General features: G+C 38.0%; 1 protein-coding gene across 1 annotated transcript in view; it reads right to left on the bottom strand.

The window, feature by feature from the left end:
- Window positions 1-13,457, bottom strand: part of Malrd1 (MAM and LDL receptor class A domain containing 1) — a 721,844-nt gene that overhangs the window by 399,042 nt on the left and 309,345 nt on the right. Inside the window, exons 22-23 of the mRNA XM_029557135.1 lie at window positions 9,794-9,904; window positions 7,947-8,160 (exon numbers count right to left, since the gene is read on the bottom strand). Of these exons, the coding sequence (XP_029412995.1) occupies window positions 7,947-8,160; window positions 9,794-9,904 (325 nt within the window). The remainder of the gene's footprint in view (window positions 1-7,946; window positions 8,161-9,793; window positions 9,905-13,457) is intronic.

Genomic DNA, 13,457 nt, shown 5'->3' with positions numbered 1-13,457 from the left:
TCTCTCTCTCTCTCTCTCTCTCTCTCTCTCTCTCTCTCTCTCAATATGGATGCTTGTGTATCTAGATCCATTGCTAGCCAAGGAGCTCCAAAATTATTCAGGTCATATTTTGTTTTCTTTGATTCTTCCAGTGCCACATGTATTGGAGATATTCAGTGTTTACCACACAAATAAGGCAAAAGACTCTCAGTACTAAAAAATCATATGTTATGCACTAATTACAATTTGCTTAGATTTGAAATGATTTTTACCCAGAATGAAACACAGGGTCTCCAACTCAAGGTGATTTTCCCTTAGACTTTAAAGCACATAAAGAGACACATAATAAGTAATGACCACACTTCAAGCAGTGAATTTTGGCCACCCTGAATTAGTGGTACACAGTAGTAGTCTCTCTTACCATGCTGGGCAGCTCCCAGTCAGCAGTGTGGTCTCCAACACAGTGGACAGTACATGAGAGCACATTGTGCTCCTAAGCTCGGCAATAGGTTTTATATATTCAACGCCTTTTACTGCATTATATTTTCAATTACAATGAATTCATTTGGATACAATTCCACCATGTGTTTAGTAGCATTATAATTATCTAGGTCAAAGATTTTCAGTATTCAGACTAGTGTGCAAAGTCATCCACAGGGAACACTTTAAACTGTCAAACTCATTTCTGTCAGCTCAGCACAAATTCTCAGACCACAGTGTCAGATGGCACATGGAACTGAATGGAACAGGAAGTCATTCAGGGAAAGACTAATCTACCCTGAGTAAACACATAAAAAACAGCATCAAAACTCATTTTCTATCCCCCAGCCTAACGTTTCCATTTGGAAATTAGAGAATCTGCCAAAACAGAGGAGAGTCAGGAATGAAAACAAAATAAACAAAAATTAATAAGATCATAAGTGATAACTAAGAGGCTAGTGACTCACACTTAACACTATCATGAAAACCAAAGGAGGGAAGGCAAGATGGCTCCGCAGGTAAAGGCACTTGTCACCAAGCCTGGAAACCTGAGTTGATCCCAAAGATCCACATGGTGGAAAGAGAGATCCAGCTCCGCAAGTTGTCCTCTGACCTTCCCCCTTCCCAGCACCCCAAACTGTGGCATTGTGCTGCAGCACTTACACAGATTATGTACGTATATACAAATGTGTCACTTGGCATGATCCAACACTGTTGTCGTTTTTATTTCAAAATAATTTTTCATTAAGAACTAATATGTCTATCCAATTTAACCTATAATCCACTATATATACTTCCTACATACCCTATTTTATTTCTAATAATAGCACCATCATTACAATAAAAAAAGATACTGTTACTTTGTTTTTATCAGTTATTTGGTAAACACTGTTTTGTTACTTATTTTGTTTATGTCCATGCTGCTCATCACCAACACTAAGAACCACAATGGAATGTCCATAATAATAGAAAACTCATGTCTATTTTTCACTGTGTTATTACAAGTAACCAGAACAAAACCTGACACATAACAGATAATCAATAAACATCTGCTGAAGTGAGTGTTTCTTTTAAAAACGTTATTAAAATTTTTAATAGATGAGGAATCATATTCTCAAATAAACACACAGCCGTTAAATTTGACCTAAAATATTTGAATCATAAGATGGGGATTGTTTCCATTGTCCATGGACCAAGACTTAATTTTTCAGCAATGTTGAATCTTATATTGACAGGTCATTTAAAGTAATTATATTTTCAGGAACATTCTAGCCAGTAAGAATAAGTATTTATAATAAAAGCACTTTGGTGTGATATCCTATCTCAAAATATAAGGTGTGGTGATTGAGGAAGATACTCTTCACTGATGTCTGCCCTGCATGTGCACACACACCCTCATACATGTGCATACACATATGCATATTATACACAAACACACACACATATACACACAAATAAAGCTTTTATCTGTAGCTAATGATACATGCCTACAGTGCCACTTAAGGAGCTGAGGCAGGAGGATCATTTGAGCCCAGGATTTCAGTGTTAGTCTAGGCAACATAATGGGATGAAATCTCAAAGAAAATACCTTAATGACTTCAGCATGACTGCTGTTAAGAAAATGAGTATAAGATATTGCTTTACTGATTATCCAATATCCTTTCTCCTCCTTTCCCCAATCTATGATGAGTGCACACACCTATGCCATTGATTCTGAGTCCAAATAGGTGGTCTCGGATGGTCCATGGGACAGCCAAAGGCTGACATAGGGAGAGTCCCTGACATAGGGAGAATCTAGACAAGTACTTGCATCTGGAAGTTTATGTCCTTGTGATCCTCAGGCTTGTTTTTTGTTTTAGATTTTTTGGCAATAAGAGCACATGCCTTAGGGAGCTGCTGGTCCAAGTAAGATTAGAAACATATGAAGCAAGACTGAATTCTGCCCATACCTCAGGGTTTCGAGTCAAAAGTGTTACCATTTTTTTCAAAAATTTGGCAAAAAGAAAGAAACTAAAAATAGGAACATTCTCCACAATTTCTTTGACATCAAAGATGTGAAAATCCTCAACAAAATATGAGTTTATAAAATATAACAATATAAAAAATTGCTTCCCATGACTAACTAGGCTCAATTCAGCACGTAAACATCGCATTATGTAGATTATCTCATCAGCAGGCTAGAAGAAATCATCTGATAACATCAAGAGTTAGAGAAAAAGCATTTGACAAACCCCACAAAACCTAAGTAAACTGGACATAAAGGGAAACAAACTGCAACCACAAGAAAACTATAGATAATATATTTAATGAAGAAAAAGTGGATGCTTTCCTGTCAATGTGAGAAACAAAGTAGGAATATTCCTTCATTTAATATTACATAAGAAATAACATGCCAGTAAAATTATAAGAGAAAGCAAAAAAGGAATAAATACGATTGCCTTTTGACATATGGCATGATTGTCCGTGTAAAAGATATCTAAAAGCACCAATCAATTTCAATTCCTGCTGTTAATAAGTAATTCCAGTAAGGTTGTGGGAAATCAGATTAATACATAAAAGTCAACTGCTATTCTACACACTAGTAGGAAACAAATGGAGTTTGAAAGCAGTACTTACTGATATACTAATTAAAAATACACACAAGATTTATAGGAGGAAAACTAAGAAAATAAGATCAAAAGACAGCTAAATGCAGGGGGCTGTTTTCCACCTTCCCGGGTAAGAAGACTGAATGTCATCACAGTATCAGACTTTAACCAGTTTTCTCTATTTTAAATGCAATTCCACTGAAATTCCGGCAGTTTACTTCATTGATCAATTGATCATGAAAGTTTACATGGAGCAGAGAAATAAATCAATAATAGTAAATGCTATAATAAGGAAGAAAAAGATACAATGTCTGACAGTGTCTAACAATAGCTTCGGGCCCTGCAATAAAGCAGAGTAATCAATACACTGCCATCTGGCCCCCCAAATGGCAAATAGATCAAATAAAAAGTATGATGATATAGGAAGCTGAAGAAATGGCTCGTTGGTGAGGAGTACTTAAAGTTCTATCAGGGGAATAACTAGAGTCCCAGCACCCACAAGAAGTAACTCACTATGCCCACCTGTGGTCTCCATGAGAATCCCCTACATATGTGCACATCAACACAGACACAAACACACAGAATAAAACTTTAAAAAACCAATATAGATGTACAAACATATTCAGTAGTATTTGTAAAATTAAAACAAAGGCAAAACAGGTTGGTCTTCTCAACTAGTGCTAGAGAAGTGGACATCTGTGCCAAAATGATGAAGGCACACAGGGGCTGCGTGCTTTTGGCAAATATCAATGCACAGTGAATTGTTGGGCACAAAACGTAAAGCATTAAAGTACAGAAATCCTACAAAACAGCATGAAAAACATCTAGAAGTCCTTTGTTAAGGCAATGACTTAAGATACAATGTCAAAGGCACACTCCATAAAATAAATTGAGGAATTATAGTTTATTACAATTAAAAACTGGCTGCCTGTGGAAGACTTTGTAAGAAAATTAGGTCCCAACCCAAAACTCAGATAACTACCCCTTGATCAGATAGTGTGCTCCACGCTATCATTCCTGTTCACTGATGACTACCGCAATGAGATGAGCTATACTTCCAAAATTTCTGTACATTTGTACCAGGTGCATTCAGAACTGACAAATTTAGAAGCAATCACTCTTCACTGGGTGAGTGTATAAATAAAATTTGGCACAATTAAATATAATATCACTCAGCCCTAAAAAGAAATGTGTTATAAACCTAAAGAAGGACATGATAGAGTCTTACCTATAAATAGGGCAATTTGAAAATGATACGTCCTGTGTAATCCCAACCACATGACACTCCAGAAAAGGTAAACCGGTGGAGACAGGGAAAAAGGACGGTAGGGAAGTGGCATGATGGCCGGGGAGAACAAGTTAAGCACAGAAGATACTTCAGACAGACACAGCCTTCACGGCCCTAAGCTAACGGGTGCACTCTAGTGGTCGTGGTGAGAGCCCACACACCGCCAGGGCAAGAGGGACGCCATTTAACCACAGACTGCCGATGGTAACGGCACATCAACACATGCCCACCAGTTCCAGCAATTCTGCCACCCTGATAGTGGGGGGTGGCTGTGTGTGTATGGTTTCGGAGAGAATGTGGGAATTTTCTGTATGTTCCACTCTGTTTTGAACAATACAATCTACTAAAAACAAATCTTGGATCAATGAGATGGCCTGGTCAGTAGAAGTGCTTGTTGCTCAAGCCTGACAACTTGAGTGTGACCCCAGGAACCCATAAAAAGCTGAGTGTGGTTGCTCACATCTGTAATCCCAGCACTCCTACTGTGAGATGGGATGTGAGACAGGAGAATCAGCCTGTAGGTGAGGGACTGGTGATCCTGGAGTGCACACAGACAGAAGAAAGAGACACCCTGTCTCGACACAGTGGGAGGAGAAAACCAGTTCCTGAAAGTTCTCTAAACTCAAGACATGAGCTGGGACATGCACACAAACCCACACACACATAATATTCATACATATACATACACATGATTATATTAAAAGGTAAATAAAAATTAAAAACTTAAAACAACCACAGAATGAGATTGAATTTTTGAAAAAATGTATAACTGGATGGGCATGGTGCGGCATGCCTTTAGTCCCAGCACTTGGGAGGCAGAGGCAGGCAGTTCTCTGTGAGTTCAAGGCCAGGCTAGTCTACAAAGTGAGTTCCAGGCCCGCTGGGGCTACAGGGAGACCCTGTCTCAAAAAGACAAAAAAATGGAAAAAGTATAATCCTACAGTTCAGTTACAAAAACTAAACAATTCTATAAAAATGGGCTAAAGAGAGCCAGTGGGATGATTTGATGGGAAAAGGCCCTCGCCACCACGTGTAATGATTTGGGTTTGATAACAGAGACCCACATGGTGGAAGAAGAGAACTGACTATGCCAAATTATCCTTTGATTTCCACAAATACGTCATGATACCTGTGCATGTGCACCCCCCACTGTAAATAAATAGTATATTAACACCACACGCAATACTGCAACAGGTTCTAGCAGTTCTCAGATCAAAACCCAAAATTTTTAAAAATTTAAAACCAGCGACTGAGAATGTACTAGAATGTTTGCAATGTGTGGCAAAAATAAGCAGTGCTATGAAAAGAAAACTTGTTCTTCAGTAATTAGACCCACTGTCATGTGTGGGCTGCTTTGGGGGTTCATTCTAACTTTTCTTTGCAATTTATCTAAGGAGTCTAAAAAGTTTTCTGCCTGTGTAGTATCGGAACAAATTTAGTATTCTTGAATAAATGTTCTGATACGACTACGCCCACTAAAAATTTCAAGGGATTTGGCCATTGATCATCACAAATCACCTTCAAAAAGCTAGGCATAGTGTAGTTTGTCTCTAATTCCCAGACTTTGGGAGGTAGAGGAAGGAAGATCACAGATTTAAAGCCAGCCTCCGCTACAGTGATTTCGAAGAGAGCTTTCACTCTATGAAAACACATCTCAAAAGAGGAAAAGGTCTTCTGCAAGTAGCTTCAGCTGCTGGGAGCACTTTACATTCTCAAGAATAAAGAGACAGAAAGAGATGGAAGGAGAGAACTGTAAACCCTCTAGTACACTTTACCTCCCAAAGGCTTTTCCAAGTAAAAGAACGATTAAATAATTAAGACAGTAAGTTTTCAATAAATACCTCATAGCTAATGTATTAATTTCCCAAATGCTGAAATTCCTAAAATATTTATTATATGAACAGAGAGTAAAAATTTAGACAAAAGTTGATATTTTGAGTACTGAAAAGTTCATTAAATTATAGCTTTGATAGCTACAATTAATACATTACAAATTAATTTCAAAGGCATATCTACTCTTTTTAACTGATAGGATGATAAATTAGCAAGTTACTCAAGGGAAAATGACAAGCAACTGTACAAGCATTTGATGCAGAAAATTAACCAAAATTTAACAGATAATATTCAAAGCTAAAGATATATATTTATAAATATATCATTCAAGATTAGCCAAACGTTTGTGCTTAGTTTATGCACATTTATGCTTGGTTTATATATGTTCAAGAAACAAATACCTATGTGACATAAATAAAACTTCTACATCAATGACTGTGTGTGTGTGTGTGTGTGTGTGTGTGATGTGCATGTTCATGTGGATATGTGTGGTATGTGCATGTGTGTGTGGTATGTGCATGTTCATGTGGATGTGTGCACACATTCATGGAAGTGTTCCTGCAGGTATAGAGGTCAACATCATGTATCTTTCTCAATTATTCTCCACCTTAATCTTTAAGACTGGTTTCTCCTGAAACCCAAAGCTCACCAAATGGCTAGGTGTACTGGCCCATGAACTCCAGGGATCCATTTGTCTTGATCCCCTAGCACTGCCATTACAGACCCATGCCACTTCCCAATCTCTTACGTGGGTACTGGGGACCCAAACCCAACTCCCAATGCTTGCGTGGTACGTATTTGACCAATTATTCCATCTTACAGCCTATACATTTTTTGAAAGATTCCATTTTGCACATGGTGGTATGCTAACTCAGGGAAAGTAATCGATCATAAAGCAAAGTTCTTGAGCACTAGGATCAACTTGGTACCAGTTGTATGCATTTTGATGAAATCTAAGCTAGTCTTGTTGGTAGCTTCATCCACAGTATTCGTCCCATCGACCTCTAAAGGCTTCTGTGAAGTTCAAGTGGATATAAGTAAATAAAAAGACTTTAAGCATTAAAGTTCTAGGTAAATATCAATTCACATAGCAGTGCTGCTCTCAATATTGCACACTGGGCTTCAAGAAGCAGATAATATTAATCTGTAATAATTTTAACAGCAGAATGACTTTTCAACTTTCATTTTAACCCACAACATTTACATCATTTCCAATGAAATGAAGGAATGACACAAATGTTACAGGCTTTCCTGAATGAGCACACATGGGTCATTTAGCTCAGGGTGTTTTAATGGGCACCATCCAGTAAGCATTGAACCCTTCTATCAACTCTACAGAGTTAATCTGTATCTGCTACAGAAGGCCACTATGCCATTTTCTATATATTTTCAGTGTATCTATTGTTCTTTAACAACTTGTCACAGCTATTTATTTATGCAAGAAATGACAATGTTTAAAATCCATCAAAGTACAGAGATTTGCCAACCCCACATATATCAATTGTTCTCTAACAATTCTTTGAAACAATCAATGGTTGTTTCTCTTCTGTTTGTGTTTGGAGACACCTGTCTTCCAACTTAACTCCAAATACTTTACACATACAACAAAAAGCCATCCATTAGTTTTCCATAGATTGAGGTCCTAAGTTAAGTATTATGGAGAAGAACAGAGACTACTTAAATGCTTAAATCATGAGGGTTGCATCTGCTGCTGTTATCTACATACATTTTCTTTCAACAGTGAACATTTAGTGAGGACAGGGAACACTCTTACATACCGCAGATGAACGTGGTCTCATCTGAATTATCCGCACAGTCATTCACAAAATCACACAGCTTGTCCTTTGGGATGCAGTGCTTGTTAGCACACATGAACTCATCAGCTGTGCACTTCCTGTCTGTGGGAAGCAAGGGGGAGCAATCTTGAAAGGAAACGTCATCTACCGCCACATCTCCTATGTAACTGACACCACGTTTTGCCCTGAAGACAATCTAAAAAGATAAAATGAATAAGAAAAGCCAATTAACAAGGAAGCAGTCAACCAGGAATTACAGAACACAAACAACACATCAAGCACAGCGAGCTTGATGCTCATCAAAAACCTCCATAATGAACGTGACCCAGAAAACCTGGGCATCATCACCGTCTTAGGCCTCCGTGCCTAAGCAGGCGAGTAGGGCAACGGCACTGCTAAGAAGGTATAGTTGCACACGATTCCTAGACACCAGGAAGGAGTCGACTACTCACTTCCACACCCTTTGTCAGTTCTCAGATCCAAAACAAGTTCTCGGCGCCCCACGCACATGGAAGTAGGAAGCCTAAACACGCTGTTGTTCAAATTAATAAACTGAAGGTATGCCTGTTACAGAGGAACTTCATAGAATTGGATTGCTAAATGAGCAAATATTCAAAAAGCAGGGAAAATATATATGGGCTTTATTCCAAACATCATTCCAAGAAATTGGGTTGTACCAGTGGCTACACACAGTCATAGCAATTTCTTCCACTGTTGAAAGTGTCTGATCTAAAGAGAAGACATAGGATCACAAGGACATTTGCAGAGGATTCACAACGAACTTGTCTACCTGTGCTACACAACAGAATTCGGAAGATTCAATATTGGCCAATGGTCCTCTCCCATCAGCAGAACTCAAATCCAGATAATTAAGACCAGGAAGAAAATGTTTATCTACATGGAAGCTATTGGGGTCCCTGCTATGTTCATCTTTTAACTGATTTAATAGCTAAAATTCTTCAAACTCAATAACCACCCAAACCATAGGACTCCTGATTCTTGATAATCTCTAAAAACTGAAAAACACACCAAATAGCCTATCACATGATTATTTCCAGTTTAAACATTGTAATCTATGCAATACGTGAACTTTTCTTTAGTTGTTAGATATGTATTGGTTGTTACATCTTAATATTGCAGCAATCTAGTATTTTTAAAAATTTTATGAGTATGAGTGTTTTGACTGCATGTGTGTAAGTACACTATGTGCATTCAATGCCCATGAAGGCCAGGAAGAGGGCGTGGGATCCCCTAGAACTGGAGTTATGGTTAGTTGTTAGCCCCCATGTGGGTGCTGGGAACTGAACTCTGCAAGAGCAGCAAGTGAGCTTAACCACTGAGCAATCTCTCGAGCCCCATTACTGCAATCTAAGTTGAAAAAACCCACAAGATCATATACTGTTGTGATTCTAAAAATATTTTTAAATTATATAAATGTATTCCCTGTAAGAAGGTTCCATAACACGGTACAGTTGCAAAAAATGTCTTTTGAAGTTGCATTTGAAATAACTGTATTATAATCTCTGAGGACACATTTGCAGAATTGAGGGAGGTGTCCTTTCTGTGTGAGAAGCTCACTGAGGATGGAAAAAGATTATCACACAAATTATATGTACCTAGAATTGTAACTGTCTAACTGGGAAAAGTTAGGGATTTCTAAAATGCTAAATTCCTTCTGGAAAACGCCACATGGAGCATTAAGCGTTCTGTATTCATACAACACATCAGATTGGGAATGAGACGAGGATGACAAGCAAAAGGACTCAGTCAGAATGCAAGGCAACAATTAGCAAGGCTGCTTCACCACACAATTACTTGGCATTACAAACCTCTGCATGGGAATGGACCCCTAAAAAGACTTCTACTTTCTTCCACTGCGCACCGTGCTGTCCACTCTGGGCCCACACTTTAGAAGTGGCATTGCCTTTCTTGATGAGTACCTGCAGAGATAAATCAAGTAATAGGTTTTGAAATATTTTAGCTTTAAACATGAGAAACTTTTCTCAGTGAGTCTTAGCTATTTTTTTAATTCCTACATGTAGTCCCTGAGAGAAAAGCAGAGACATTTTCACTGGACATCTTTGTTTTCTACTGTGATGGTATAGCAGTGTGCCCTGGGGATCCCTCACAAGCGTCACATAATAAAGGTTTCCTGGAGGATCTGTCAATCAAGTTCTAAGATGTTCGGGAACCATTTTATTAGGAATTCAACTACCTTGGCTTTATAAAAAGTGTAGCAGCAGTCAGACTAATATTTCTATATTAAATAACAAACACATGATTGAATGGAAACGTATGAAACAACTTACTAACACACCACTTTGACAATGATATTCTTCAGGCCATTAGCTTCAACGGGACACATGTGATAACATGAGCCCATTGCAACAGCACAGATGAGAGACATGCATTATGACTCATGTTATGCAAGCTCCCTACCCAAAAGTCCTGTGAAGAGCAACCCTGGTTGTTTGTACTTCACTGTCCCCCAAAGGTCATGTGGCAAGGGTCGGACCCTCCGTGGCACAACTGGGAAGTAGGTAAAAAGCCTGAGGAGGGAGGTGCTGGCAGCAGCTTCCCAGGGTACTGAGTGTGTGACTATGAAGAGTAGGGGACCTAGCCCTGTTCTTCTCTCCTTTCCCTTTTGTTTACAGACAAAGGGTTTTATTGCACCAAGATATCCTGCCACAAAGTGTTCCCTCATCACAGGCCCAAAAGCACTGTGGTTAGCCAACCAGATTACTAACTTCAAAACTCTGAGCCCAAATAAAACTTTTCTTTTATAAATTAACTACAGTATTTGTTATAATGATAGCTAACACAGTACTATGTTCACTATGAAGGAGAACTTGGATTATTCTCATTAGACAAGGTATCATGGCTCATCTTTTAGAAAGATATAAAATAAGCCATGAAGAGCGTATTTCACCGGACATGGTGGTGTACATCTGTAATCCAGCACTCAGGAGACTGGGGCAGGAAGATCATGAGTTCAAGTTCGACCTGTACCACAGAGAGTGTTTGAGGCCAGCATTGACAACAAAGTGAGGGCTTGTTAAAAAACAAACACACACACACACACATACACAGAGAGAGAGATAGAGAGAGAGAGAGAGAGAGAGAGAGAGAGAGAGAGAGAGAGAGAGAAACAAGAGACAAAGATATAAACAGAGACAGAAAATAACCAGTAAGGGTGGTATTGTTCCTTTAGTAAAATACCTAAGATGGTTTATTATTTATTTCACAGCATTAATTTTTTAAAATGCAGTTTATAGAGCTAAATAATTATTTAGATAGGTTTCATGAAGGTTTTAAATTATAAAAAAGAAAGTAATAGGCTGGGGAGATGGCTCAGATGGCTCAGAAGGTAAAAGAGTTCATCACACAAGACTGACAACCTTATTTAGATCCCCAGAAGTCAGGGTAGAAGAAAATAACTGAGTCCTGAAAGCTGTCCTATGATATTCACAAGTGCTGTGGCACATGCACACCTACACCCAGACATCATGCGCACACATAAACATACAATCATAATAAATACAAATTTTAAAAGGAATAAATAAATATAGCATTTAATTAATGGAGGCATGCTCTATTTATTCTATTTATCTGCTTTGTTTTGCTCCTTTTTTTTGGGTGACTTCTTTGTTGGGTTTTTTGGGGTTTTTGGTTTTTTTTTTTTTGAGACAGGGTCTCCCTGTAACCCCAACTGGCCTGGAACATACTGTAGATCAGGCTGGCCTTGAACTCAAAGGGATCTGTCTGCCTCTGCCTCCCGAGTGCCCAGCTGTTTTGTTTTGAGACAGGGTCTTTCTGTAGCCCCAGGTGGTCCAGAATGTACTGTGCAGATGGGCCAGCCTGGATCTCACAGTGACCCGCCTGCATCTGCCTCCCAAATACTGGGATTAAAGGCATGAGCTACCATGGCAGTGTCATGAGTTTTATACTAAATTCACACAAACCTATTTTATACAACTAGGCTTTTTAGAGGAAAATTATTGTTAGAAAAAACTGGCATCAAATTCTTGATCTATAAATATCTACTTAATTCAACATATTATTGAATCTAGAAAACATAATTACCAATAAAATAAACATTTTTGTTTCTGAATTGTGCTGGAATCATGCACAAGAAAAGATCTTTGCAAGAATGTTACATATGCAGTTGTATAAACTACTAAGGAAAGTTTGTTAAGTGTCATATTAACACAAAATATTTAATGTTATGTAGCCATCTTCAAATATGAGCACATACATTACTATTTAACTATTCAAAAATTGGTTACTTATATAATTTTAATATTACTTTGTAATTTTTCATCTATCAATTCAAAAACATTCTGGAAAAATAAAATTATGTTTTAAAGCATCAGTCTCCAAGTTGATAATGTTTCTGTAACTAATGAAACTGTCACAGTAAGTTACAATGATTGTTTTTCCTAAAATCAAGGAGGGGGGCTTGGTGTGTGTGTGTTGTGTGTGTGTGTGTGTGTGTGTGTGTGTTTTTGTACATAAGTGCATGCATATGGGTGCACATGAATGTGGAGTCCTGAGATTCATGCTCAGTGTCTTTCTCATCTCTCCACCTTTTTGAGACAGGGTCTCATACTGAATCCGAAGCTTGTGCATTTAACTCCGCTGACTGACCAATGAGCATCAGGGAATCTACCTGACTCTCCAGTCCTATACTACCGGGGTTAACACCCCCTGGCTTTTTACATGAATCCTGGGCACCCTAACCCAGATCCTTGTGTTTGCAAAACAGGCACTTTACCCAATGAGCATCTACCCAGCCTCCTAAAGCCAGTTTTAAAGTATGTATGTAAAACAAATACAAATATAAAAATTGTCATAAGACAGTTTAGACAGTTTTAGGTTTAAAAAAAGTTTAGTTTTAGGTTATTAAACAAACACATGTACATATGCACACATATATACTTTTAAGATGTGGTTGCTCAGAAGACTTATCTACTGTAAGTGAGACAAATCTTCCATAGCTTATCTGAGTCTGTCATTGACAGTAAAATAGAATAGCAACAACATTTTAAAATTAAGATATGTTTATGTATTTGGGGGGAAAACACAATGTTTAGTAATCTCCAGGAAAATTCTACAACAGTCCTAAAGTGCAAGGGAAACGTATTCTATACTAAAAAGGCAACAGAACTCTTGAAAGGAAGTGGTACAGCAGCCTCGGTCTATTTCTCTTTATTACAGAAAACAGTAAAGTAACCAATTTCATCTTATAGTGTAAATGCAGGCTTCTGAACAAAACAAGTTAACAGTTTTTGAAAGGAGAGCCTTCATCTGCTAGTACCTCAAGCAGGACATCTCGGGTTTAAAATTATTTTGAATAAACAATTCAGGAATTTGGAGAATTATTTCTGAGACATCATTACCTGGAAAATAACATATAATATCTGAAAATTAGTACGAAAGGCAATGCTCTAAATGAGTAGGCTTCATGTGTACAATACACAAGGAATCTTTATA

This window comes from Nannospalax galili, unplaced genomic scaffold (genome assembly GCF_000622305.1).
Source record: "Nannospalax galili isolate Female #2095 unplaced genomic scaffold, S.galili_v1.0 scaffold487, whole genome shotgun sequence".
In the NCBI taxonomy this organism is placed as follows: Eukaryota; Metazoa; Chordata; class Mammalia; order Rodentia; family Spalacidae; genus Nannospalax; species Nannospalax galili.
Note: the sequence above shows the minus strand (reverse complement) of the source record. Positions and strands in the feature narration are given on the sequence as shown.